This window comes from Sceloporus occidentalis, unplaced genomic scaffold, assembly GCF_023333645.1.
Source record: "Sceloporus occidentalis isolate IW3139 unplaced genomic scaffold, rSceOcc1.0.p SCAF_1, whole genome shotgun sequence".
NCBI lineage: Eukaryota > Metazoa > Chordata > Lepidosauria > Squamata > Phrynosomatidae > Sceloporus > Sceloporus occidentalis.
The window spans coordinates 211173934-211200293 of record NW_028316981.1 but is presented as its reverse complement, the minus strand read 5'-3'; the positions used below and the strand labels follow the sequence as shown (position 1 = coordinate 211200293).

Here is a 26360-nt window from a genome sequence, read left to right as displayed (position 1 = left end):
GAAAGAGTAAAAGGTTTACTCAGGGACTCCTTGTAAGATTATTTCTTATTCTCTCATGCACATACAGACAAACATATTGTGCCCCTACAATGCCCACTTCCAAGGACATCTCCTTTTCCCCCTCCATAACTCATTGTCTGATCACTAAGGTTAGGCTAAGTGAGGTAACCGCCTCAAATGCCTGGAAGGTAGCAGTGGTAGTCTTCTAGGTGAGCCCCTGACCATTCCTTTCACTGGAAGGACTGAGTTGTATGTGCAAAAAGCCTGTCCAGTATCCCCCTAAACTAGCCTGCTGCCCTCAGATGTAGTGGAGGGGTCTGCCCACTTACAAGTATTCATATATGGTTCACTTGCTCCTCCACTTGGTATCTGGTATATATGGGAGGAATGCCATCTTGGAAAGAAAGGCAAAGTAGAGAAGGGATGCCATCTTGTCCTTTGCCTCAAGGAGCAAAGTATCTTGAGTCAGTTCTGCTCATTGCTGCCCATTCACTTTCTTGTAGAAATCACTGGGATGAGTGACTTGTCTGCTGCACTCTTGATGGCCCTAAATCAGACTGCCAGCACTTTCCAAACAACCCTGTTTGTGTCTGTTTGACTTGCAGGATATGAATCTAGAACCTGCAGTGACTCTGAAGACTCTTCGGAACCAGACTCTTCCTTGGACCAGTTTTCAGACACTCATTCACCCAGGCTCAGTAGTCTCAGGCCCCAGCCAGAGGGAGAGCCAAAGGAGCTAGAGCAAGAAATGACAACTCTGGGGGGCAAAGGGGTAGACTGTTGCAATGGGTATGACAACACAAATGATAGCTTGTCAGAAGCCTCTGACTCAGTCAACTCAGAGAGCCAGGGGCTTAAGACCAGCGGTTCAAGTGACTCAATGGATGCTCTGGAGGAGGATGATCTAGAAACATGCTCATCAAGTGGGCCAGAGTTTTTAAATTTTTATACCCCAACTCTTCAAGAGTTGACAGGCAATAACAAGGCCTTACTGGGGAAAGACCCAGAAGAGGGCCACAGAGTGGCACAGGATTATTTCTTTTCCTTTCTCCTGCCACCCAGCCATTCCAGTCCTGTGCCTGTGCAGCCAGAGACAGAATTCAGAAGAGAAAATGAAATAAATGGTTCGGCTCTGGCATCCAAGCTAGCTGACAACAACGTCATGGAGTATTACAGCCTTTGTGCTAACATCTCACCAGCCAGCAGCGGAGAGAAGAACACCCAGAGTAACAGCCCAGAGGGAAGCTCTTTAAATGAGCCGGAGGAAGATGAAGGAATCCATGAAGGTGAGACGCAGGGCTTCATCTTGGCTCCTCCCCCTGGATTTGGAGATACCGGCTCAGATGATGAGTTTTATGATGCCGCAGAAAGAATTACGCCAACAGAGAAGTTTGCAGGTGAGCAAGAAGGAAATTCTCTGCAGTCAAGTTGAAAGGATGCCTCTTGAGAATGGTCTAAAACTGAGGAGCCATTTTAGCCATGTGTGTGTTTCATAGGTTCTGAAATTCAATTCATTTTTGAAAGCAAGTCTGAGGGCTTTCAAACATAGGAAATCTTATCTCTCAGCAAGATTTGGTCATCAGGGAGGAGGAAGGATGCAGTCATTTAATAGTTTAGAATAGGATCCAAAGAGCATTAATTTTCAGAAATCAATAGAAGTTGTACCTATCAAGTGATGAAAAGTTAATTCCACTTTAACTTTGCACTTATGAGTGATATTCTGTTTGTTTCATGAATTAGCCTGTAGAAGCAGGAAGGTGGGATGAAGCTTTAGACAATCCATGGAAGGGAGTAGGAATTATGCATCCTGAAGATATGATTGGACTGCAACTCCCAGCAGTCCTAAAAAGCTTCAGCATAAATCCTTACTACCCCTATCTACAGCAGATCCATTGAATCAAAGGCTGAATGATAACATGTATGGAAATTGCATTGGTCCAATGAAGCTACTATATTTGGGACTAGCATTTGGACTTAGGCTTTAATAATATTAAAACTATATTAAAGAGAGAGAGAGGTTTTTTTAAAAATTGTCCTTCTTTCAGTGACAAAGTGACCTGAAGCATTTATAAAATATGTTGGGATGAAGATGCTGCTTTATTCTCTTATATCATTTCCTTTCCCAATCTGTAGCTGAGCAGAGACCTGGAGAAGCTAACACAACAGCTATAGTACAGAAGAGCCCATTCTTGCAGCCTGTTAGTGTTTTCCAATCCTTTGTGCTCCCTTTCACAAGTCCTCCCAGCTACTACAGCTCATCATGGAAAGGATGGGGGTGGAATCCTTGTCTTTCCGTCACCCTTCATGATTGGCCAGAACAGCTAGACTGATGGGAACTGAAGTCCAATGACATCTGGAGGTTCCAACTTATACCATCTCTGCCCCCCAATTTTCATTTGCAGGGTTCAGAAAGCTCATAGTGATATGCTCTGATTGTTTGGTAGGAACTGAGCACTGATTCTAAGGAGCAGGCCATTTATCCACCAGGGGTGAATACTATTTCTTCATCTTGCTCTCCTCTTCTTTATTTGTAGGTTGTGGAGACCTAACCCCATGCAGTATGCAAGATCTGAGCTCCTCGAAGACGCCATTCTGTGACAGCTCAGCTGAAAACCACCTGTCAAGACAAAGCAGAAGGACAAAGTATGGACCTGAAACGGAGCCCCAGCATGCCAAGCACTTGAGGAAGAGGAGGTCTTTCCTACAGACTAATTTCACCTCACACGTCACTTTCCCTCTAGTGCCACCTCACTCCCATGAGAAGACTGAAGGTACTTGCTATGATGGAGAATCTCTCCTTTCAGGTAGATCATGCTCACCAGATGCAGTCTCCTTACAGGAGCCTAAATGTGATTCCAATCTTTTTGAAGCCCAACCATTAGTCCAGTTGTCTGGAAATACAACAGCTTCATCATCTGATGCCATGGACATGAAGCCAGGTTCATTAAACATGAAATCAGCGACTGACTCATGTGTGCATCCTTTTTCTGCCATTCATCTCCAGGAAGACAGAGAATGTTCAGATTCCCTCAGCCCTTTCTCCAAAGAAAAGCAGGACAGTTCTCTTACTTCCTTGCATATTCCTGGCCAACAAAGTCAGTGTCTGAGTATGTCAGAAATCCCTCTTCACCTAGAAGACCTTAACACTACTTGCAAAGAAACAACAGAAGATCTTACAGACACAGCTGGTGAGCTTCAAGAACATTGTGTAGCAAGTACAGAGCACCATGCTGTAAATGAAAGCTTAGGGACAGGAAAAGCCCTGCCTGAAACAGGAGTCAGTTATGTATTGATTGAGGAAATAATACACACAACTACCAAACCTTCCCGGACACTTAACAGTCACCAAGGCAAAAAGGTGTTTGATGTACAGTCTCCAGACCAGAATTTTCTTTATGCTGAAAAAGTGGAAAAGCAAGAAGAACTTGTGCTAGGTCCCTGCAAAATGAAATCTACCTCGTGTGAGTCAAGACAGAAATTTGGAGGCTCACTGCTCCATAACTGTATCAGCAGGATGCCAAGTAAAGGCTCCTTGTCTGAAGATGGCAAACAGTTGGATTTCTCAAATGCAACTGAGCTGTTCTCTAACAATGATAGTGGTTCAGGGGCAGTGACACGCCTCTCCTGGCTCGCTTTTAGTTCAATGGTTGATCATGCAGAAACATGGCAGCAGACATATAACAAACACCAGAATAGTATTAACCAAAGTGAACCAATGGTAAATCAGGTCTCTCTACAAAGAGATGAACTAACTCAAGAGCCACACTATTTATCAGTTGTGACTGCTCCTTGGAATAGCTGTCTGTGTACAAAACTTCCTAGTAGCCAGAAGCTGGAGAAGAAAGACATTACAGGTGATGCTCTCAAGGTGGATTATAAATATAAGTTGCCTAGTCCACTAACTGTTCCCAGAGAAGAAAATCTGGAGCAGAGAAAAACTGACAGTTCAGATGGGCTAGACTACTTTTCACTTGAGAGTCTGTGTAAGTCTACAGGGACCAGCAAGAAAAGCAGAGTTTCAAATCCATCATTTCTGTGTTCTAATAACCCAGCAAAAGATGTTGTGGCATCTAACAATTTGGGCTCTCCAGCTCTAATGAATGACAAGGAATCAGTCACACCTAGACCTAACATGGACAGATGTAGTTGCCAGTTTACTTACACAAGTTGTTTCCGTGTGCTAGACAATGAGACAGAACTAGAATACGCCAAACCCACGGCCCGTAGTGTTTCTGAGGAGCCATTAACAACCCCACCATCAACAAGAAATCCATTGTCTCTAGACTTTAATGCTACAAGACTCAATCAAGAATATAACTGTGTTAATGGAAACTCCAAAGAGTGTAAAAATAGCACATGGGTTCCAGACTCCCATATCAAAGCACTGAGCTCTATGAAAGAGAGAATGCACGCCACACCATTTGACTTTGGACATTTGTTAGATAACGTGGTAGAGCTGCAAGAAATTCTAAGGCAGTTTTGGGGAAACAGAACAAAACATCCTCGGGATAAATGCTCATCTCACTTTTCAGAAAACAAGGATATCTTGTATGTGGAATCACAAAGGCTGATGTCTAGTTGCCAGAAAGTTATCAAAACACATGGGCCTTCCACAGAGGCGCACAGTGCTGTTCAGGAGACCTTTCAGAACCTTCTCCAACTGGTAGAAGTGTGCTTTGAGTTCACAAACTGTGGCCTTTGCAATAAGAGACACAAATACCTCACAGTCAACTTGAAGGATGTTGTATGTAGCTATGACCAGTTTGTACAGGCAGCTAAGCAAGCCTGTGAGAGGGACTCTCCCAATCTGAGCGTGAAGCTCCTTGTGTGCCAATACACTGCCCTTACTGCAGCCCTCTTCTGCCTTGTGCAACAATTCAGAGCATTGTCCAATGTATGAGATGGAAGGTTCTTGTCAGATGCTTCTCCATCATGCTGCTAATCTATCATTTTGGTGGGGAAGATCAAGCCAAGTTGTTTATTGTTAAACCCATGCTCTCTATAAACATAGTAGATGTATAATAACTATGCAGAAGCATATGATTCAATGCTTTGTGCTCATTTTCTAATGGATACTGTATTAATTCTCAGTGCTTAAATGAGGTGAGGTTAAGACACAGAAACATGGTAGATGCCTTACAAGACCATCATTCAAGTTAACAGTTTTGTAGTGGAGTCTGAGGTTGGATTCTTTCATAGCTTTGGTGGTCTTCCATTCAAATATTAACCAGGCCCAACTGCTAAGATCCTGAAATCTGACAGGATGAGTTGCGGTATGCTCACATTGAATCATATTTTGGTGCATGCCCAACATGCTTTGCTCCTGTGCCATAGGAAAGGAGCACAAGAAATTAATCTCTTTTGCATGACTCAGGGTCCCTTTCAGTGTGAACAGTTACAACTGATGCATGCAGTAGCAAATGTCAATTTGTCACTAACCATAAATGCTTTCTAAACTGATAGGATGCTGTGTTGAAAATGTCCTCATGCTTGTGGAAATAATTAAGGTTGAAGAAAACATACCACAGGCTGTTGCCTTTTGTGTTGGAATCTGGCTTCTGATGCCTAAGTAATGTTAACCGAAGGTGTCCAAAGAGATCATGGCTAATCATAGTGGCTCTCATATGGGGGATTAGGTGTGCCTTTAACCTAGTAGCTCTCCAAGCTATCTGCTCTCCATTAGTCTCTTATTAGGGCCAAGACTTATGGGTGCTGTGCAGGTCCCAGGACTCACAGGATGATTTCAAGCTTCATGAGTCCATCTTTCAGTGCCACAAAGGGGAACAGAGAAAGCTTAATTCTGGGCATGTTTTCCTGTTAGCTTTAAGTACTTCGTTTGGAAATGTATTCTGTTAGCAACAATTGTTCCAAAAACACCATGGAGGCAGTGTGCTTGGTGGCCTGCCTCTTCTGTTCCCTTTCCACAAGCTGTGGAAGTATTTAAGAGCCTGACCCACAGAGGATCCTGTTGGTTTATCCAGTGGTGGCCCTCATGTGAATGTAATCTTAGCAGCTTCTTTATCTACTTTATGCATCTCATACAGGTTAAGCTGTTGCCTGTCCAAGTCTGTGCCACAATAAACCGGTTAGTTTTGCCATACAAGTGGTGTTGTCTTACTTTTAATCTGTAAACCCTGACCAGAAAGTTGATTTTGAACAAATGATGCCTCATGTCCCCCACTCATTCCCCCCCTCCAAATGGACAGATAGATGAAATGTAATACATAACCATAATAATTAGGATCAAACATGAAAGAACAGGGACCCCCAAAATTTATAAACCTTATAAACAAATGGCACACATCAGAAACTGAATGTATCTACCAAGATGGAAGCCATGTTGGTGCAGTGGGGCATACTTGCAGGGAAATGTGTATAAGATTGCAGCATAGCTCTCTGGTGAAATGCTCATTAAGATGGCATGCCTCAGTGCTGAACCCTTTTATATCTAAAAAGTAATATCTGTTCAATGCAAAACTTCCTTTTCAACAGCACAGAACAAGGCAAACATTTGACAGAATGTAGGTATTACAGTGGAACCTCGCCATATGCGGGGGATCCGTTCCGGATCCCGCTGCGTATGGCTATTTCCGCCTATGCTCGAGCCCCATTGTAAACAATGGGGCTCATGCACAGTGGCGCGGAGGTGTGCGGGGCGCAACGGGCGCACGCACGGCGCAACAGGCGCGCGCGCCCATTCAACTGAATGGGATGCGCTGCCTTCTGCCCCGTGTGCGCCCAGCGGCTTGAGCGCGTACGCTCAAAGCCGCTTATAAAAAGGCTGCGTATGCGGAGGCCCCACTGTATATGAATTCTCCTTCATACGATGGCTAGAATTCTCTATGGCAGTTACGAATGCATAACCTAGAATTGTACACTTATGATGGTTACGTAGTCACACTCCCAAAGTAACCCCTACTTCAGGAGTTATGTAGGAACCCCAACCCCTATTTACCAAGAAGCAGCCACTGTAATTGATCACAGTCCACTCCCCTGTCAATTGGGAAGCACCTGTCTGACATTCTCACCCACCTGTGACTGTCACACCAGAGATCTATTTACCCACAGAGTATGTTTAAGTGTGTCCATCTCAGGGTGGGGAAAATGTGTGCTGTCTAGATGTTTTGACTTGAATCTCTCATCAACCATGTCATCAATAATAAAGAATTGTGGAAATTGTACATTTAGAGTGTCCAAGGTTCCGCAGAGTCCACAAAATGTCTCTATTCTTGCACCTTGTAAAGGCTGCCATACTACTCTCCCACAAGCTACGCCAACTCATTTCTCTTATACAGATTCGCTGATGCATTATGAAATACCAAACTAAATATTTTTCCTTAGGCTCAGCACACCTAGTTTTTGTTTGTTTGTTTTGTTCTCCTGCATGAAGCACCTGGAGCTTAACAAGTGTAGAAATGAAGCTTTTCATCACCAACAGATGTTTGTAAGTTTCCTTATTATTTTGCTGTTGTTTAAACCAGCTACATTAAAAACAGAAGCCTTCCTCACAGGTTTGTCTCCAAGATCAAATTTCTCCTAGAAGCATGAATTCTATTGGAATGTTCTCCCACAATTGATACAATATTATTTCTCACCTTATTTACATCATCAGTGCTGGTAAGGGCACTGAAGCACTTGCTTCACCCAATCTGAACATGAATATAGGAATGTCTTGGTATGAATTTGTACTTCTCTCGTAAGGCACAGCAGAGAGGTCCGAGTGACTTTCATCTGTTCCACCTGCGTGCTGTTGAAGGGAGAGATATATCTTCTTGGCTTCTGTGTGAAACAGTCCTCACGTTCACTCCACCTTACAAGCTCACAAACATACACATGCTCCCTTGAAAGAAGGAAGATGTTTAATTTTAATATATGTGTTAATGCAAGCATTACTGTGCTTTACAATATCACTTGCTCTAAGTTATCAAAAATGTCTTATTTTGTTAATCGCCGGGCAAGGAAGCTACAACAAAACACAACCTCTTTCACAATACAAACATAGGTGTAGAGGGCTTCTAGTTAGCTTCCTTGCCCCAATGGAAAGCTACTGAGCTAGCTTTTGTTGTTGTTAACTGCCTTTGAGTCGATCTTGACTCATGGCGACCCTATGGATGAGACCTCTCCAAGTCCCCCTTGTCCTCCACTGCTCTGCTTAATTCCTGCAATCCCATGACATTCTTAAAAGAGTCCATCCATCTGGCATGTGGCCTTCCTCTCTTGCTACTCCTCTCCACCTTTCCCAGCATTATTGTCTTTTCCAATGAGTCCTGTGTCCGAAGTAAAACAGCCTGTTTGGTTATCTTGGCTTCCAGGGAGAGTTCCAGCCTGATCTATCAATGTTTGATCCCAGATATGGGAATTCTTTTACTATTTCTATTTCTTCATAGTCTAGGTTGAACATGTGAACGTCTTTGGTGGTCATTATTTTGGTTTTCTTTATGTTCAACACTTTCTTCTTTGATCTTCCTTAGCAGGTGTTCCAGGTCTGTGAGGTTTTCTGCAAGTACTATGGTGTCACTTTCATATATTAGATTGTTGATATTCCTTCCTCCTTTTTTCATTCCTCCTCCTTCTGTGTCCAAGCCTGCTTTTCTTATAATATGTTCTGCATACAAGTTGAACAGATAGGCTGAAAGGATGCAGCCTTGTCTGACCCCTTTGCCAATTGGGAACCATTCTGTTTCTCCATGTAGCCTCTTGTCCTGAGTACAGATTTCTCATCAGGACTATCAGAAGTGTTGGTACTCCTATGTGTTGGCTAGCTATGGGATGATATTTACTAAATAAATCTCACGCTTCTCAACTGAAATATCTTTATTTCTCCATCTCATAAACTTAACTTCTTCATCTAATAAGAAGAACAAGAAATTGAATTGGTTCCAGCCTTTTCCAAGTGGATGTGAAGAATGGTTCAGTGACCATGGATTACTGAAAACAAAACTTTCATCACCACTTTCTCTCATATTTGCCTGCAACTTCCTTCTGTCAGTGGGTTGCATCTCGAAGGATATAGCCTTTTCCAGGAGAAACTGCAGCTTTGAGGGCTTCTTCCCAGCTCTTGGTCACATAGAAAATCGACAAGGCATCAAATACTGAAAGACAAATATTTTCATTATTGCAGAGGTTAACCAGAATTGAAAAAGAATAGGATAAAATTGTGGCATAATCATTTTCATTCAGAAGCACCAGAAGCATTAATAGAATCCTTGTTTCTAGCAGAATATCAAAACAGATTAAAGCCAAGACTTGTTATTTCTAAACAATGTGCCTTAAAATGGGCAAATTGCTTCTAGAGTCCTTTCATATTTTGGACCAGGACTAGAAGACATGTGGCTCCCCAGATGCTCTTGGAATGCAGTTTCCATCAACTCTAGCCAACACAGTCAGTATTATGGGCTGATGAGAATTTCAGTCCAATATCAGCCTCTGTTTCAAATTGGGAAAGAGCTTTCTGTAGTGATTTCACATATCTCACTATATGTCCTATATCTGTAGAGTTGCATGTTATACAAATGCGAAAGAGGAGCAATCCACTAAGCAAAACAAAGCTGGCAGCTTGCCAGCCTTGTCCTCTGGTACAAGGCTCTGGATCCAAAAAATTGATATGCACAAACCATTTGCACAGAACAATTGTAATGTCTTAACTGTAAGAATTCTCAAATGGCATCAGCCTTGTTGGGGTGAGCAAATCAAGGCAAACTTAAGTACCTTTAAAATAATTATATACTGACCTTGGTATTAAACGAATTATTGGTAACTGAAATTGCTTAACATTGGCTGAGTTATACACAATTCTCAGCATGTCACTCTTATCAAAACTGCAATGCTTTCTCATTATTCTCACCATCACAACCAACATGTGAAATAAACAGCAGCTATGGACTCTTTCACAGAACTATAGCACAGGTTCCACATTAACTGTTGTGGCTGCATCCTAAGGAATGCTAAGGTTTTGTAGAAACAGAGTGCTAAGTACAGCAATTTCCAGTCTCCACAGAATGTTTCCATGGCAATTAAAATGGAATCATAGTGTGCAGTATCAAAGAGCCCTGTGGGTTGCACTGGAATAATGATGGTAGCACATCACATACAACATGCACTCCAATGAGCTTCTACCAAACATTGCAACAGCCTCACCTTGGTTGATTGCTAATGTTGTGGAATGGTAGTTTTTTGCATTGATGTTCTTTACCATGTATTCTTGAATTGGCAGTCGTGCTGTCTGCAGATGTTCTTCTTGAGCTTTGTGCAAAGTAAGTCTCTAGAAGTGTAAATTAGATACACTTAAAGAAAAATACATACAAATTTTCATTCAGTTCCTATAGGATCCAATGAACTTCTACACAGTCTAAAGCAGTGGTCCCCAAACTGTGCTCTTTAAGGGATTTTGGACTTCAGTTCCCAGAATCACAGACTATTGGCCAACATGGCTGAGGCTCCTGGGAGCTGAAGCCCAAAATCTCTTAAAGGGCATCGTTTGGGGACCACTGGTCTAAAGCCTCCTGGTGACCACAGCATCAATACAATATAGTTGCCCCACTCCCAGTTCTTCCTCAGCACTGCCATCCAGTCACAACTATATTATTATTATTATTATTATTATTATTATTATTATTATTATTATTATTGAGAGCCAGCATGGTGTAGTGGTTTGAGCAATAGACTGACAACAGGAGACCAGGGTTCCAATCCCAGCTCAGCCATGCAAACCCTTGGAAACCACAGAAAAACCTTGGGCAAATCATGTTCTCTAGTCTCAAAGGATAGCAATGGAAAAACCCCTCTGAAGAAACTTGCCAAGAAAACTCCACGACAGGATCATCAGAAACAATTTGAAAGTGCACAACAACAAATAACAACAATTGCACTTACAGCCCACCTTTCTCCCAAAGTGGGATCCAAGACAGCTCACAATAGTTGTAAAAAGATCCAACTAAAACATTAATTTACACAAGAAGGAATTAAGCATCACCGTTATTTAAAAACATGATTAAAATATCTAAAACACTATGGACACTCAAAATACTTATTTGGCCACTGTAGCAGGATCTGGCTTCTTGTAGCAGCAAAGGGCAACAAGGATTTGACAGTGACTTCTACAGACTGCTCAGCTTCTAATGGATATTATTTCACCTACTGGTAATCAGATGCAAAGAAGGATGGACCTAACAGAAGAAGGTCTATCCTGGATCATACTAGAAGTGCATTTAGGCCAACATCCTGTTCACAAAGGTGATCAATTTGATGTAATAGTTGGTTTTCTTGGGCCTGTACACAGTCTACGGTACCCAGATCATCCAAACAATAAAGATTCCATTTGACTGTGATGGCTAATCACAGCTGAGAAGTGGATTTGGGGATAAAGTAAGGCCTTTAACCACTGTACAGAAAGGAGCATGTTGGCAGAGGCAGCTTATACAAAGGCCAAAAAGACATATGTGCTACACTCCCCTCTTCTAAACAACTATTAAAAGGTGAATCAGATTTATTCTGAGATATATATATATTTATTTATATAGCGCTGTAAATATAGGCAGATTCTCTAATGAATATCCTAATACACATTGGCAGATTCTCTAATGATAGCCAAAATGGTACACGGTTTGAGTGTTGGACTAGAATTCCCAGAAAACAGGGTTTGAATCTGTGCTTGGCCATGGAAACCTACTGGGTGACCTTTGGAAACTCAGGCCTGTTACATACAGGCTAAAAAGTACGCGCAGAGCACGTACTAGGGTTAAGACGGGGCGGTGCTTCTGCACCGCCCTAACCCTAGTGTGTGCTGTGCGCGCACAAAATGGTGGCGGTCGTTCCACACGACCGCTGCCATCGATACATGACAACCGCGCCGCCTCCAAACGAGGCGGCGTGGTTGTGACGTATTGGGATCGCGGCAGGGCGCCTAGGGCGCCCTTTCTGCAACCCCGGAAGGAGCTCCGTTTCGGAGCTCCTTCCTGCTTTGGTCCGCTGGGCGCAGCCTTCAGACGGCTGCGCCCAGCGGACCAAAGGAGAAAGGGGCCAAACGGCCCCTTTCTTCTTCTCACCGCCGCTGCGGGGTGTCCTTGGGGCTTGAAGCCCCAAGGACACCCCTTTCCAGGCTGCGGGGAAGGGGCCTTTTGCCGCTTCCCCGCAGCCCGGAAAGCGGCGGATCGGGGCTTCAGTGGCTGCTGCTCTGGTTCCTGAGGCCCCGATCCGGTGGGGAAAGGTGCGCCTACAGGCCGCCCCAAATGGGCGGTCTGTAACGCGCCTCACATTCTCTCATCCTCAGAGGAAGGCAATGGCAATCCCACTCTGAACAAATTTTGCCAAGAAAACCCTGTGACTGGTTAACCTGACTATGTCCTTAAGTCAGAAACAATTTGAAGGCACACAGCAACACCAAAGATCCTTTAATACTATCTGCAGAAAGAGGAATCTGAATACAGTGCTGTGTAAGAGAAAGAAAAGCTGTCCCGATGAGGTTTTTTCTTCTGAATAGCTATAGAAGACACAGGAGTCAACTTTCTTAAAAGCATTGTTTCTACCTCCTTTCTGAAACTTCCAACATTTGAAACACTGATATCAACCATAGTCGACTTATATTTGAAAACATTCAGAGATTTCTACAAACATAAACTACCTTATGTAAAAATACTTACCTTTTGAATGCTTTCATCCACCAACCCTCCAAGGATATATACTTTTTGTGGATCCACCTCTTCAAGAGCTACAAAGCAAAAGGTTTATGCATATGTAAAACCAGTGACATTTACACACGAATATCAAAGTGGCAACGTTCCAAACATTGGTTCCCTTATCACAAGTAAGATATTGCGTGGTCCAGAAACGTGTATGTCCATGTTGTTTCTGCCGAAGATACTCACACTCATTACTTCCAGTTTAGAGTTTATGGGAAGACAAAGGTGATGCTGAACTGTAACTTCCAACAGCCCAAGCTATCATGATAAGGAGTGTTGGGTTCAGCAACATCCAGAGGGCCATGGTTCACCCACATCCAAGTTTAGCAGATTGTCTTTATTTTTCTTAGAAGAGAGCCTGAGGATGGAACTATAAATAGCAAGCAAGCTCTGCTTAGTTGTGATAAAAGAATCCTGAATCAACACATGAAGGGGTATTCACTAGTGCTGTCTCCTGTACTTTTCAAAGCAGGGGTATTGGATGTTTTATGCAAAAGGATCAGAGCATAAAATACAAATATACTGCATGGGTTGGGTCAGGTTTGACTAAGCTGATTTGAACCACACTTCAGTAAAGCTCTAAATGGTCTTATGACCATTATTGTTCATTTCAAATAAGCAAAAGCTTTAATTAGAACCTTTCATAACAAAGATTCAACTTACCATTCTCAGCATCCGGAGTGAGGTAAACAATTGTTTCTAAAGGAAACAGATCCAGATAGGTTTCAGGAGTAACATCCATCTGAAAAATAATGTCTGATACATTATTAGGAATTGGACAAATCCTTCAGGACTGGACCTGTTTGAAAGGAGTCAAACTTGGGAAAATTATTCGAAAAGGGATCAAATTTAGAAACTTATTTTGGGGATTACAATGCCCAATATCTCCCAGCCAATAATGCCAGTGGTGACCTCGAAAGTTAACTAGTTCAACCTTCCGGTGTGTGGGTATGTGCCTTCAAGTCGCCTGTTGACTTACTCAACCCCAAGAATTTCATATGGGGTTTTTTTTGACAAGGAATACCCAGAAGTGGTTTTGCCAGTTCCTTCATCTGAAATAAAGTCTACAGCACCTGGTACTCAGTGGCACTCTTCCATCCAAGTCTAATCAGAGTTCACCTTGCTTAGCTTCCTAGATCAGACAGGATCTAGTGCCTTTAGGGTATCTGGTCCCATCCCCCCCCCCCCCGCAACCTTCTGGAAGTGCAGTAAACTGCATCACCTGAAACTACTGACCATCCAACTTCTGCTTTAAAATTTCCTGAGAAGGATAATACACCATCTTCCAATGCAACCTGTACCACTGTCAAACAGTTTGTACAATTAGATAGTTCTTATTAATATTTCCTTCTCTTATCATTCAGGGGTAGGCAACTGTGGCCCTCCAGACAGTGCTGGACTACAGCTGTTCCTTGGCTATACTCAGCTAAAGGTGAGAGTTGTAGGTCAAAAAATCTGAATAGTCATAGGTGCCCTCCTCTGTTGTTATTATTAACTTTAACTATATTTCTTCTTTTCCCTGAAATTGAGATGCATGTAACTGTTATGCTATAATTGGAACCTGCTATTCATATCCTCCCTTATGGACCAACAGAAAACAAGTTTTCTTCATCATCTATGCAGCAGCTCTTCAAATATTTCATGACAATGATCATATGCCTGAAACAGATGGGCCAAAGGGGACACCATTGGGCTGTGTTGGGGGCGTGGTGTTTAGACAATGCATACCCCAAAAGCAGCCAGAGGCTGCCCCGATGCCACTCTAAACTAAAAGAACCAGCCTGAAAAGGAGAAGAAAGTAACTGCTCCTTTCAGAAACTGGTTTGAAACAGCAGTAGTGGGTCGGATTGGGGCCATGCAGCAGGGCAAGTGGAAGGGGGGTGGCCCCAATCCACCCTTTTTGGGCAGTCGGTTTTGCCCCATAGTTGATAATCTGTTCTCTCAAGTAAACATACACCAAGAAGTCTTTCACCATAAGACCCTGTTCTGATTGGAGTCTTGGGACAAATGGCTCTGTCTAATGAACTGGGGAAGAGAAAGCAGTATAACTCAGGAGAGAGAGTCAAGAATAACCAGGTTCACTGGCCCATGTGCTCCTAGCCAACTGTGCTACAAACCGAGCACCGTCAATTGTAAGAGCAGCACCACTGTTACACTGGGCATGTGTGCCTTAAACTGTTTATGACAGCACATGCTTACTCAGAAACAATTCCCACTGGTTTTAATAAGGCTTACTCCCTTTGAAATATGCAAAGGATTGCAGTTTAAACACCTTTGGGAGTAGATCAGCCACTCCAGACTACTGTTATATAATCTGTTAATAGGTAGATTTAATCTTATAAAATATTAAAGTGAAACAGTATGACACAAAGCATGCAAATTGTACACTTTTAGCTTGTATGGATGGGTTGGTTCGTACAGGGGAAGGAGATACTTACAAGATAGTTAGCAAATCCATCATTCATCCTTAGACATGCTTCAGAAATTGGGCTGTTTTCTACAAATCCAGTGAGGTACAGCCAAAAGGGCCTCTGAGATTTCTTGTTCGACCCATAGAGCCGCCTTATCTGGGTGGCAAGTCGGCTTATTTCCTTCCATGAGGGGAAAAAAAGGGGGGGGGGAGGAAAAGAAAGCAGTTTAGAACCATTGGCCTCCCAGTCCCAGTATTCTCTGACCTAAATGTTTTATATAAACCTTTCATATCACCCATGACCATATTGACTACAGAGCCAAGAGCACTGATGAATTCAATGCAAAGACAGACCAATACTGTCACATACCACCAGCCATGTCCAACAAAACTGAAACACTGGAACAAGTTTCTGACCTGCTGTGATGCCATCTTTGTTCTCAGTTTTTAAGAGAAAACTTGTAGCACCTTTGAGACTAACTGAAAGAAAGAATTTGGCAGCATGAGCTATAGACTGCTTCCTCAGATGTATTCTTCAGATTCCTCAATTTTTAAAACAAAGATCCCTTTGACTGTTCCCATCAGTGGGCCATCAGCACAGACATTTCCATAAAACTTCCCACCTATTACAAGAGGTGAACAGTGCAGTCAGAAAAAAACAGCCAATGTTTGAGACCCATCAGTGAAAGAGGGGCAAGCCATGTAATGGCAGCAGCAGAATCAGGTAGGCTAAGGAAGGCAGCAGTAAGGAGGCCATGACAACTGCCAAATAAAGGCCAGAAAGTCTCCAATGTGCCTGTGATTGGTGCTGCATTCTCTTTCACTGTAGAGAACTCAGAACCAAAGGTTATGAGCAACAGGATTATGTGACCTCTCAATGAATGGTACCATTGCAAACACAGGGGAAGCACAGGCTAACCGGGTGTACTCCTTTTCCAGGACATATCCTACATTTCATCCATCTGTCTAGGAGGAATTCCAAAATGTCCTTCATTTTGAGCATGACTAAGAAGCAGGAATTTACATTTATATGTTTTCAGCTTTTTATTTGATCAAGTCCTCCATTTTTCTTGAATGCCCTACATTTTCAGTGCCTTTTTCTTCGCAGTTAGAACACCTGGTCACCCTGGAGAAGCAGCAATATTCATATGTTTCCCGCACATTAAAACAAATTAGCCTGCTCATATAACTTTGAGAGAAAGACAGGATATCAACAATCAATCAAAAGTAGTGTGTATCTAACTTGGAATATGCAAGCAGGTTTGTTATTGTTGCTTCTGAATACAAGGAACAATTCAGCATTCAGTCCTATACCTGTGGCCCAAAGTAATACGATCCAATACCAGATTTAGCAAGTGATGCTGCTGAATGGTACCCTTGTGGCCCATTATGTGTACAATATGTGCTGCTCTGTGGAAAAGCAGACTCATAATACCAAATCCTGAAGGGCCAGGGGGTCATTTTTAAAAAGTTGGATGTGTCTGTGGGGCCCACTGCAGCTACCTTCTTAGTCATGTGACTGGTCATGCTCAAATCAATGCACAGCCAAGGGCCTGTTTCTTTGGCATTGAGAAGGTGTTCTTTTGCAATTGCTTTTAGTTCCCGCTTGCTGAACTGAGGAGCAGAATCTGAAATGAAGACAAAATTGGAAAACAGAAGAAAAAAGAACATTCAAATGAGCCAAATTAAATGTGTCAAGGTAACAGTGACATTAAAATGCTCAAGATATTTGAAAGTGTTAACAGCTCAAGATCTCCTTGTCCAGGATGGGAAACTGTTTAATGCAGCCTTATTTATTTATTTATTTATATGTCCTGACTACATCTTCCATCGTCTTCAGCTAGAGAGTGACAAGATGTCTTTGGGGGAAGCTGACCTAATGAAGTCAGCATAATTATTCCCCTAGCTATTGATATTCCTGGTACCAAGATTTTCTTTAAAATATGGCAATAATATTTTGACAGGAATACTATTATGGCCCCAATTCACAGGCAAAGAACTCTACTTGTGCATCTTATAAATGTGCAACTGACTAGATATGAAGGATGCAATGTATAATGGATGGGTACTGTTTTCTTAATCATTTGTCATTATTTTAGTTTATATGCTTTTAACCAGTTTTTAATTCAGCTGTATTTTAATATTAAAATATGCCAATTCTGCTTTAATATAACATTTGTAACTGTCTTTTAATCATGATGTAAATCACATACAGAGCGAGAGAGAGAAAAAAGTTATTTCACTTTGTACCTTTTTCTTCTGCATGCTTAGCTTTCCGCCTTTCTCTCTCAAGTTTTCTTTTGCTCTTCTTTGCTGAAACAATCTTCTCCCAGTGCCTCTGTTTCCTCAAAACATTTCTCTTAATACAAAGAAAGGGAGATTTAAAGTCATATTTATGCAGGGCTGTTGCTGTTATTGTTCTTGTGTGACTTCAAGTTGTTTTCAACTTATGGAGAACCCAAGGTGAACCCATCACAGGGTTTTCTGAGGCTGAGAGAATGTGACTTGCCCAAGGTTTCCATGACTGAATGGAGATTCAAACCCTTGGTTTGAAACTCCAGAGTTATAGTCCAAAGCTCAAACCACCACACCATGCTGGCTCCATTTATAAAGGGTAAGGAATAATATTCAGGAGCAATCTAAACAATCCTATAATCAAAACTGGAAATTGTGTGTCTATGTGTTTCAGTGATTCACCAACTTAGTATTTGCCCATTTAAAACACACATCTTGTACAACCGTCCCTCCGTTTGTGCGGACTTGGAATCTGCGTCCCTCGATTATACGCAAGGGGCAAACAGAGGGACATAAAATGGGGCGCATGCTCATAGTGCACATCTGCAGGTGCTTGCGGGGGTGCCCCACCATTCAAGTCAAGGGGGTTGTATACTGGTGGAATTCCGTTTTTGTGGGGAGGCGAGTCTGGAACAGATCCCCCGCGCAAATGGGGGGGGCAACTGTACATGCAAAAATAAGGTGGATTAAGATCTGCTTCCTCATTTGTTTTCCTATTACAACAATTTTCAGGTTAATTATTTTTCTGTACAGATGAGTACTTATGCCTGCAGCTTTTTTTATATAATGTTTGAAGCATTAAACTATAATTACTTTGGTATTCCAATTGTTTTGGCAATTTGCAAATATTTTTGAAGTGTATCCATGAAAGGTTCAAGCAGACATAGAGCATTCATTCTCATAAAATGAACTCAAAAAAAGAAACCAAGACCAGGAATAGTAATGTTCACAGCCTTACATGTAATTCTTCCTCTTACACAAAAACGCTTTTGGGGCAGTAAATATGCAAACACTTTGTGGTAAACATTTTATTCATAATTCTAAATGAAATCTATTTATTTCAAATTTTTCCAGGAAAAAATAGCTTTAGAATGATAACTTTATTTTTATATGATGATGATTATATATATATATATATATATATATATAGAGAGAGAGAGAGAGAGAGAGAGAGAGAGAGAGAGAGAGAGAGAGAGCGCAATTATTTCCTGGGCCTTTACATCTCTAATATAATTACAACCTTACCTGATTTATTCCCAAACAGATTACATTCAGAAATTCACATCAGCAGAAGAAACTTCAACAAGCCAAAATTGTCATTTTCTGGTTTTATCATACTGTATTCATATCAAGCAATTATTATTTTATTCATACATTTATGTTCACTACTCTGGATTTTTTTAAATGAAGTACAGTATTAAAATATTTTAAATACATACAGCCACTGCAAAGCTTCTTTTGCTGCTCCTGGCAAATAAAGGGTTGTGTCTTGGCTTACATGCAATACTGTATGTCAGTCAAGAGAACCAGCAATCCCAGCCTTATAGTATAGTTTAAAGCAAAGCATATTCCTGTTAAAAACTGATTGCTAACTATCAATGCTCAGAGACAAAACATGTGGCTGGGTTTTTATTCACATGGGGGATTGTGGGTGGATTTACACCATTATTCATTCAGTTCCCCAAAGTAGGACTCTCTTTAACATTGTACATACCGAACACAAATTCTTGTTTGATGCAACTTGGTCCCTTGAGCTTTCACAATCCACATCAATCTGCAGGAGCTCAAAGATGTCCCACAGGTTCCCCCCAACTTGGTCTTCCATACAAGCAACACTTTTATTCTGCTCTTGATCATGAAAGCCTCCACAGATAGTCTTCTCTGATTTATTCTCAGGATAGGACATCATTTCTCAATGAGGCAGGCTAATGGGGGAGGGAGGCACAAAGAGGTGAAAATATTAAATGCTGAGCCACAGATTTTAACTTCATAAGAGAAAATTATGCAGCCAACCCTATCAGAAGCTGCCCTATACTGACCCACACAAGTGCTTCTGTCCTAGTACTGCAGCTCTCCAGTCTTCAGTTTCTAACCTGTCCAGTGTCCCAAACAGCATGACAATTGACCCTCTGTTTCCACGGATTCTGCATCCATGGATTCAACCATCCATGGCATGAAAATATTTTTAAAGATCCCAAAAGCAAAACTTGATTTTGCAATTTTATATAAGGGGCAACATTTGACTATGCCACTATATATAATGGGACTTAAGCACCCATAGATTTTGGTATCCATGGAGTATCCTGGAACCAAACCCTAGCAGATACCAAGGGCCCACTGTACTTCTACAAAATACAAAGAGATCTCGGCATTATTTCCCACACTTGGTTTGCCTCCTACAATCACTACAAATTTATAAAGTTGACCCAAGTGCTGACAAAATATAGATTTGATGAGCAGCAACTGAGAAGCCTCTCACCTGCGCTGGCCTTTACTGCAAGGCTGGCACAGACAAGAGACCTTTTGGTCACTGCTCAGCCAGCTGCTCAGTTGTTGCTCACAAGGTGACTGCTTCCAAATGGAGCAGCGACAATAATTGGTTGTTTTAAATTTGTAGTTCAGCAGTACACCTAATATCAACTAATTGACATTGGGAGGCATTAGGATTGTTGTCCAAGAGATGGCGGCTCAAAAAAGTTTGGGGACCACTAGTCTAGGCTATAGCTAATTCTAAACACGAAACCATCACCACACTTGCTACACACAGTCCTTCCAGGAATCCTGGCACTGTTTTTAACGGTGGGAGAGATCAATACTGGAAAATCTCTCTACATACTTATTTTACAGACTAACAAGGCTATATCTTTGAATACATAGGTAGTAAAGGGGAATACCATGGCTTTCTAACATCAGTGTACTCAATCTTTATGCTTTAAATATCTTTTCTAGTTCTTTCATTACTGCCCTTACCATTCCTAGTCTTCTTATTTCTTGTTTCTGCAGTCTCCATTCTGATCAATATTCGATCCAAGGTAGGAGAAATCTAACTATTTCAATTTCCTCATTGTGAAGGGTGAATTCATGTAGGTCCTGCACTTTAGGTTTAGTGGACATACATGGTTTTGCAATTACATTTAAAAATTTTCTGTATGCAATGGGTCAGGAAAGACAGAGACCCTAGACTGAGACCACATTGCAAACATACAACTGCTAATGGGGCCTATCAAGGAATTCCAAAACAAAATCAGCATGTGTTTTGTGGCCCATAGCAAAGCATTTGACTGCATCAATCTCAAAAAGATATGGATTTGCTCTCAAGGTCATGGGAGTGCCACTACAGTCCTGTTGAGAAATCAGTATTTAGGACAAGAGGCTACTGGCACAACAGAATATGGAAAAACAGAATAGTTCCCAAATGGCAAAGGGGTCAAGCAAAGCTCCATCCTATCACCTTTATTTGCTCAACTTGTATGCAGAAAATATCATATGAAGAGCAGGCTTGGACACAGAAAAAGGAGGAAAGAAGATAAGAGGGGAAAATATCAACAATCTAAGATATGCAGAAGAGACCATACTACTAGCGGAAAACATCACAGACTTGGAAAAATTACTAAGGAAGATCAAAGACAAAAGTGCAAAGGTAGGCTTAATAAACAAAAGAAAAATAATGACCATGGAGGAACATCACAAATTCAACCTAGGTAATCAAAACAGTTTTAAAAATTCCTATACTTAGTTTTTCGTGTTTTTTGCCCGTGTTCTGGAAGTTTTTTCCTGACATTTCGCCAGCATCTGTGGCTGGCATCTTCAGAGAAGAACACGGCCTCATGGCCCAAAAAACCCCACAAAAAACTATGGATGCCGTCCGTTAAAGCCTTCCACTTCACAATTCCCATACTGTTTGCCTTCGAGTCATTTCCGACCTATGGAGGATAATGCAACCTTATGGCAAACCTATCATGGGGTTTTCTTGGCAGGATTTGTTCAGAGGTTTGCCACTGCCTACCCCTGAGGCTGAGAGAGTGTGACTCACCCAAGGTCACCCAGTGGGTTTCATGACCGAGCCAGGATTCGAACCCTGGTCTCCAGAGTGGTAGTCCAACCCTTAAACCACTATGGCTCCCTGGTTCTCATTGCAGACATAAAATGCTCAAACGAAAATGTAAAAACCACGTATATGTCTACCAAGCTTGAAGTGTAGAGAACCAAGTGTAGGGCAGCCAAGAAGTGGACTAATGGCTTCTCCCATTTGTTATCATCCCATCATCTTTAAATATTAAGATTTTTAGAAGAACAATCTGTGCTTAAAAGGTGCCTCAGACCTCCGAAGCTGTGGCCACACAATAGAATTAACGCAGTTTGACACTGCTTTATTATTATTAGTAGTAGTAGTAGTATTAGTAGTAGTATCCCGCTCTCTTACCAAAACTAGGGAGTTTATCACACTGGGGCTGATTTCGGCTTTAAAGAGAGATTAAAGCACATGTAAAGCATCCCGCAAATAAAGTGGAAACGGTAATTGCGTGAATGATTATCACACGCAATTGCGCAAATAAAGCAATATCAGAAACGCATTGTCGCTGAAATCCCGCAAGTAAAAACGTGTGTGTTAATGCTTCTTTGTGGCCACTTTAATGGCGGGTTTTGTGCAACGTTGTGTGAATTCATTCTGCGTAATTACAGGATTATTTCCCTGGGATATTCACAGGATAAACCCCCGATCGCCTTCATGTGATAAACTCCCTAGGACTCAGGTGCATTAGGGTTAGTAACAGCAATTAGGGCTAATGATAGTAGTAGGGTTCCTTGTTTGTAGTTTGCTGTGGCACCAGAGCTCTCTGAAAGAGAAGGGTCCAGGACACACTGTGCAGAAGTAATCCAGATTGAGACTGCTTTAACTGCCCTGTGCTCAGTGCTGGGGAATTATTATGAGAGCTGTAGCTTGTTGTGGCACTGGCAGAGGAGGCTCAGTGTCCCACAAAACTACACTTCCCATGATTCCCTCGCATTGAGCCAGGGCAGTTAAAGCGGTCTCAAGGCGCATTAATGACCCACCGTTTCTTTACTCACCTCCGTTGAATAGAGAGCAGAAGAAGAGGCCTCAGCAGCTCTCTTATCAGGCCTCCACATGGCGTCCCTGGCGCGAAGTGCATTCTGGGAGTGGTAGTTTATAGGGCGGGAGGCTCTCTAGGCCTCCTTCAAGGAAGAAGGAGGGAATAATGGAGGTTTAGCTCCCCCTAGAGGCCACAAGCTTCGCCCATCTTCTCTGCTTAAGTTTTGGAGGATGGTCAGGGGTCCTCACCCCAGAGGAGGGCAACAAGGCACCCCCAAAATGGAGGGCATCAAGGAAAATGGAGGGCATGGCCAAATAAAAAGCCAAAAACGCTCATAGACATGTAAACTCTGGCTTCTTAGACCTGCTCAAAATGGAGGACATGGCCAAATAAAAAGCTAAAAACGCTCATAGACATGTAAACTCTGGCTTCTTAGGCCTGCTCAAAATGGAGGACATGGCCAAATAAAAAGCTAAAAACACTCATAGAAATGGAAACTCATGCTTCTCCGTCCTGCTCAACATGGAGGATATTCCCAAATAAAAACACTCATAGATATTCAAATCCATGCTTCTTAGTTCTTCTCAAAACGGAGGACATTTTGAAATTCCTCCAGGACAGAAAGTTTAAATGTAGGACATGTCCAGGGTAGGGTTGCCATAAGTCTGGACCTCCAAACCGGGACAAATGTAGGACAAAAATTTCAAATGGAGGGCACATTTTTTTAAAATGGGGGACATGCGGAAAAAAATTGATTTTTTTAAAAAAATGTTAATATAAATGCATGTTTCTTAGGCATGATCAAAATGGAGGACATTTGGGCATTATTCCTAGACAGATGGCAGAAATGGACTTTCCCTTTCTGGCCACCCCCCCTCCCCCCATTCCAAACAGCACATTTGGGCATTGAACATGGCTTTACTTAACATGGCCTCTTGCATATTTCAGAGGCTTATTCGATAACCAAACTCTTTGGGTTTCACACTGAACATGCTATGCATACTGAATATGTCAAGGTGGTTTAACAAGAAGTGGGTTTGCCCTCGGATTCAACTGTACTTCTCAGAAGTGTGTATTTGGTCAAGGGACTGGTTTTTTTTCACTGCGCATGAGTTTGTAAAAATCACAGCAACTTACATTGGTCGTGCCTCTGAAGCTGGCTCATTTCATCATCATCATCATCATCATCATCATCATCATCATCTGCTTCCTCCTCCTCCTCTTCTTCCTCCTTGTCCTTCCTCCCTCCTTCCTCCCTCCTTCCTTCTCCCTCCTCCTCCTTCCTCCCTCCTTCCTCCCCTTCCTCCCCCTTCCTCCTTCCTTCCTCCCTCCTCCTCCCTTCCTTCCTCCCTCCTTCCTCCCTCCCTCCCTCCCTCTCTCCTCCTCCTTCCTCCTTCCTCCCTCCTCCTCCTCTGCCTCCCAGGCCCAAGCGGAGGAGGAGGTGGGTGGCTGCCTTGGCGCGCTCCCCCCCACCCGCGCGCCAAGGCAGCAGGCAGGCAGCCAACCACCTCCACCTTGCGCGCCTCTGCGCGACCGCGCTAGGCGCTTGCCTTGGCGCTGGCAGGCAGAGGCGGAGGCAGAGGAGGAGGCAGAGGTGCCTGCCTGGCTTGGCGCTCCCCGCCTGCGCGCGTGCCAAGGCAGCAGGCAGGCAGGCAGGCACCCACCTCCTCCTCAGCCTCCTCCTCTGCCTCCGCCTCCCGGGCCCAAGCCAAGCGCCTAGCGTGGAGGCACGCCAGGCAGAGGAGGCGGTGGGTGGCTGCCTGCTTGTTGCCTTGGTGCACAGGCGGGCGGGCGGGGAGCGCCAAGCCAGGCAGGCACCTCTGCCTCCTCTTCCGCTTGGCGCGGCCTGCAACGGAGGAGAAGGAGAAGGAGGTGTGCCTCCTGCGCTCGCGTGCGCCCTCCTCCCCACCTCCCCGCCTCCCTGCCACCCTCCCCCGCCTCCGTTTCAGGCCAGGAAGCGCACCGCCTCCTCCTTCGCTTCCTCCACCCGGCCACCCGGCCTGGAACAGAGGAGGAAGAGGAGGTGGGTGGCGCGGCCATGTGGGGAGGCGGGGGAAGGTGGGTTGGTGCTGCGCGGGCCCTGGGCTGGGGGCCAAACCGGACCGGGACCAGGAGGGGGCCCCCAAAAGCGGGTTTGTCCCGGGGGCCGCCGGGTTATGGCATCCCTAGTCCAGGGTAACCAGATGTCACCGCTGCCAAGGAGGACAAGGCTCCGTAAAATGTGGGCACTGAAGCAAAAGGCAGGACCTTACCAAATAAAAAGCTAAAAACACTAAAACAGTCGGCCCTCCTTATCCACGGATTTTTTATCCATGAATTCAAACATTCATGGCTTGGAAATATTTCCAAAAAGTCTGATTTCCAAATAGCAAAGGTTGATTTTCCATTTTATATAAGGGACACTATTTTGCTCTGCCATTATATCTAACGGGGCTTGAGCATCCACGGATTTTGTGATCCATAGAGGATCCTGGTATGAAACCTCAGTAGATAACAAGGTCCCACTGTATAAATATATACTTCTTAGTCATGCTCAAAATGGAGGACGTTATGGAATGATTCCTGGACAGAAGGTTGGGATGTAGGATATGTCTGGGAAAAGGAGGACAAGACATCATGCAATGCAGTGCAGTCAAGAAAAATGTAGGATGTTACAAACTAAAAGTTAAAAACGCTCATATAAGTATAAATCCATGCTTCTCAGTCATGCTAAAAATGGATGACACTTTTGGAATTCCACCTGGACAGAAGGTTGAAATGGAGGGCTTATCCTGGAAAAGGAGGACCTCTGGTCACCCTGAGACTTTGGCCTTGGGAAAAATCAGGAGTTCATCTGAGGGCCAGGCTCATTTTTAACCAACTGGTTGAAGGTGACTGACAATTAAACTGAGGCCCATCCTCCTCGGCTGTAAAGACTTTTTACTCTTTGGGGCCGTTCCCACTATGATAAGCTCCGGATCCTGATTCGAGGTATATGCCCCTAGTTCCCACTGGAAATCAATTCCGATCCACATTTGATCTATTCCAGCGGGAATAAAAGGGAGAAAAAGCAAAAAGCCCAAGTGGGAACGCCAGATCGGAATCGATTATTTCAGAGGGGAGGGACAGATGGCAGAGGGGTGTGTGCCATCCATCCCCAGATATGTCACACATGACACATACACACCCCAGTGCCACCTTTTGGGGTCTTTTTTTTATTAATCAAAATTAATCGCAAAATTGATAGATTGGCAAAACAACTACTTGCAAAGGCAAATAGCTGCAAAGCCATTCTACGGATTTTGCGATTTTCACACCCCGTTGAAGAGAACACTCTTTCACCTTATTCTCCTTAAGATGGCTTTTTAAATCCCACCGCTGCCACCAAATTATGTGGCATGTCACAGTGACGCCCAGTCACTCAACTACTCCTTAATATTGTGGCAGCTCTTGGAGTTTTATCATCCCACCTCTTTGCCACCAATTTTCATGACGCACGCACCACCTGCCACCAATTTATTGGCGTGAAGGACCCACACTGTTCTTTAGTGTGATGTCCCACACCTTCAGGTTTTAAAGAAGAGTAGCGCGGTATGTTTTCACAACACAAGTCAAATGATTTCAAAACAAGCATAAAAGTTTACTTGAAACGACAGAAGTATATTAAGTATGTTTGATGTACAGATGTTATTGTATCTTTATTTGGGAACTTTAGTCACAGTTATTTCCCTGCTCTCTCTCTCTCGGTAATAAACCAAAGTCAGCCACGCCGGCTATGAAATCCCTCAGGATTATAATAACCCCAAAACTCCCTTCCTAAAGTTGGGTAATCTCTGAGTCCCTCAACTCCAGACTCTTCTCAAAATATCGTCCCTCTCTGGACTTAATAAAACCTTCTCTGTCAAGGTTTTCCATAATGCCCCCACTGTCAAACTCCCAGCCAGC

The 26360-nt window shown here is 43.1% G+C and overlaps 2 protein-coding genes across 10 annotated transcripts in view; one reads left to right on the top strand and one right to left on the bottom strand.

Moving 5' to 3' along the window:
- The window catches only part of FRMPD1 (FERM and PDZ domain containing 1), a 97665-nt gene extending 91167 nt beyond the window's left edge, over window positions 1–6498 (top strand). For 6 of the 7 annotated variants that reach the window (XM_089488753.1, XM_089488754.1, XM_089488755.1 and 3 more), the window contains 2 exons: window positions 606–1397; window positions 2535–6498. In XM_089488753.1, coding sequence (XP_089344879.1) covers window positions 606–1397; window positions 2535–4900 — 3158 coding nt within the window. In that variant the 3' untranslated portion in view covers window positions 4901–6498. The remainder of the gene's footprint in view (window positions 1–605; window positions 1398–2534) is intronic. The other variant, XM_089488757.1, reaches the window with a different exon arrangement.
- A 1343-nt stretch (window positions 6499–7841) lies between these two features.
- TRMT10B (tRNA methyltransferase 10B) lies at window positions 7842–23592 on the bottom strand. 3 transcript variants are annotated; one of them, XM_089488750.1, is made up of 9 exons: window positions 23574–23592; window positions 19097–19307; window positions 17338–17446; window positions 16591–16715; window positions 15116–15268; window positions 13341–13419; window positions 12639–12706; window positions 10138–10261; window positions 7842–9092 (listed from the first exon to the last, which is right to left on the bottom strand). In XM_089488750.1, the coding sequence occupies exons 2-9, from the start codon at window positions 19289–19291 to the stop codon at window positions 8986–8988; spliced, it is 960 nt and encodes a 319-aa protein (XP_089344876.1). In that variant the 5' UTR covers window positions 19292–19307; window positions 23574–23592; the 3' UTR covers window positions 7842–8985. The 3 variants fall into 3 exon arrangements, with proteins under 3 accessions (XP_089344876.1, XP_089344874.1, XP_089344875.1); XM_089488748.1 differs by lacking the exon at window positions 23574–23592 and adding an exon at window positions 22453–22737; XM_089488749.1 differs by lacking the exon at window positions 23574–23592 and adding an exon at window positions 20353–20828.
- Between the last annotated feature and the right edge of the window lie 2768 nt (window positions 23593–26360).

Coding starts and splice junctions, on each gene's coding strand:
- TRMT10B (XM_089488750.1), bottom strand. CDS start 19,291: ATGATGTCCTATCCTGAGAATAAATCAGAGAAGACTATCTGTGGAGGC. Junction 13,420..15,115: donor ATGGATTTGCTAACTATCTT/GTAAGTATCTCC, acceptor ATTATTTTTCAG/ATGGATGTTACTCCTGAAAC. Junction 12,707..13,340: donor CACTCCGGATGCTGAGAATG/GTAAGTTGAATC, acceptor TTTGCTTTGTAG/CTCTTGAAGAGGTGGATCCA.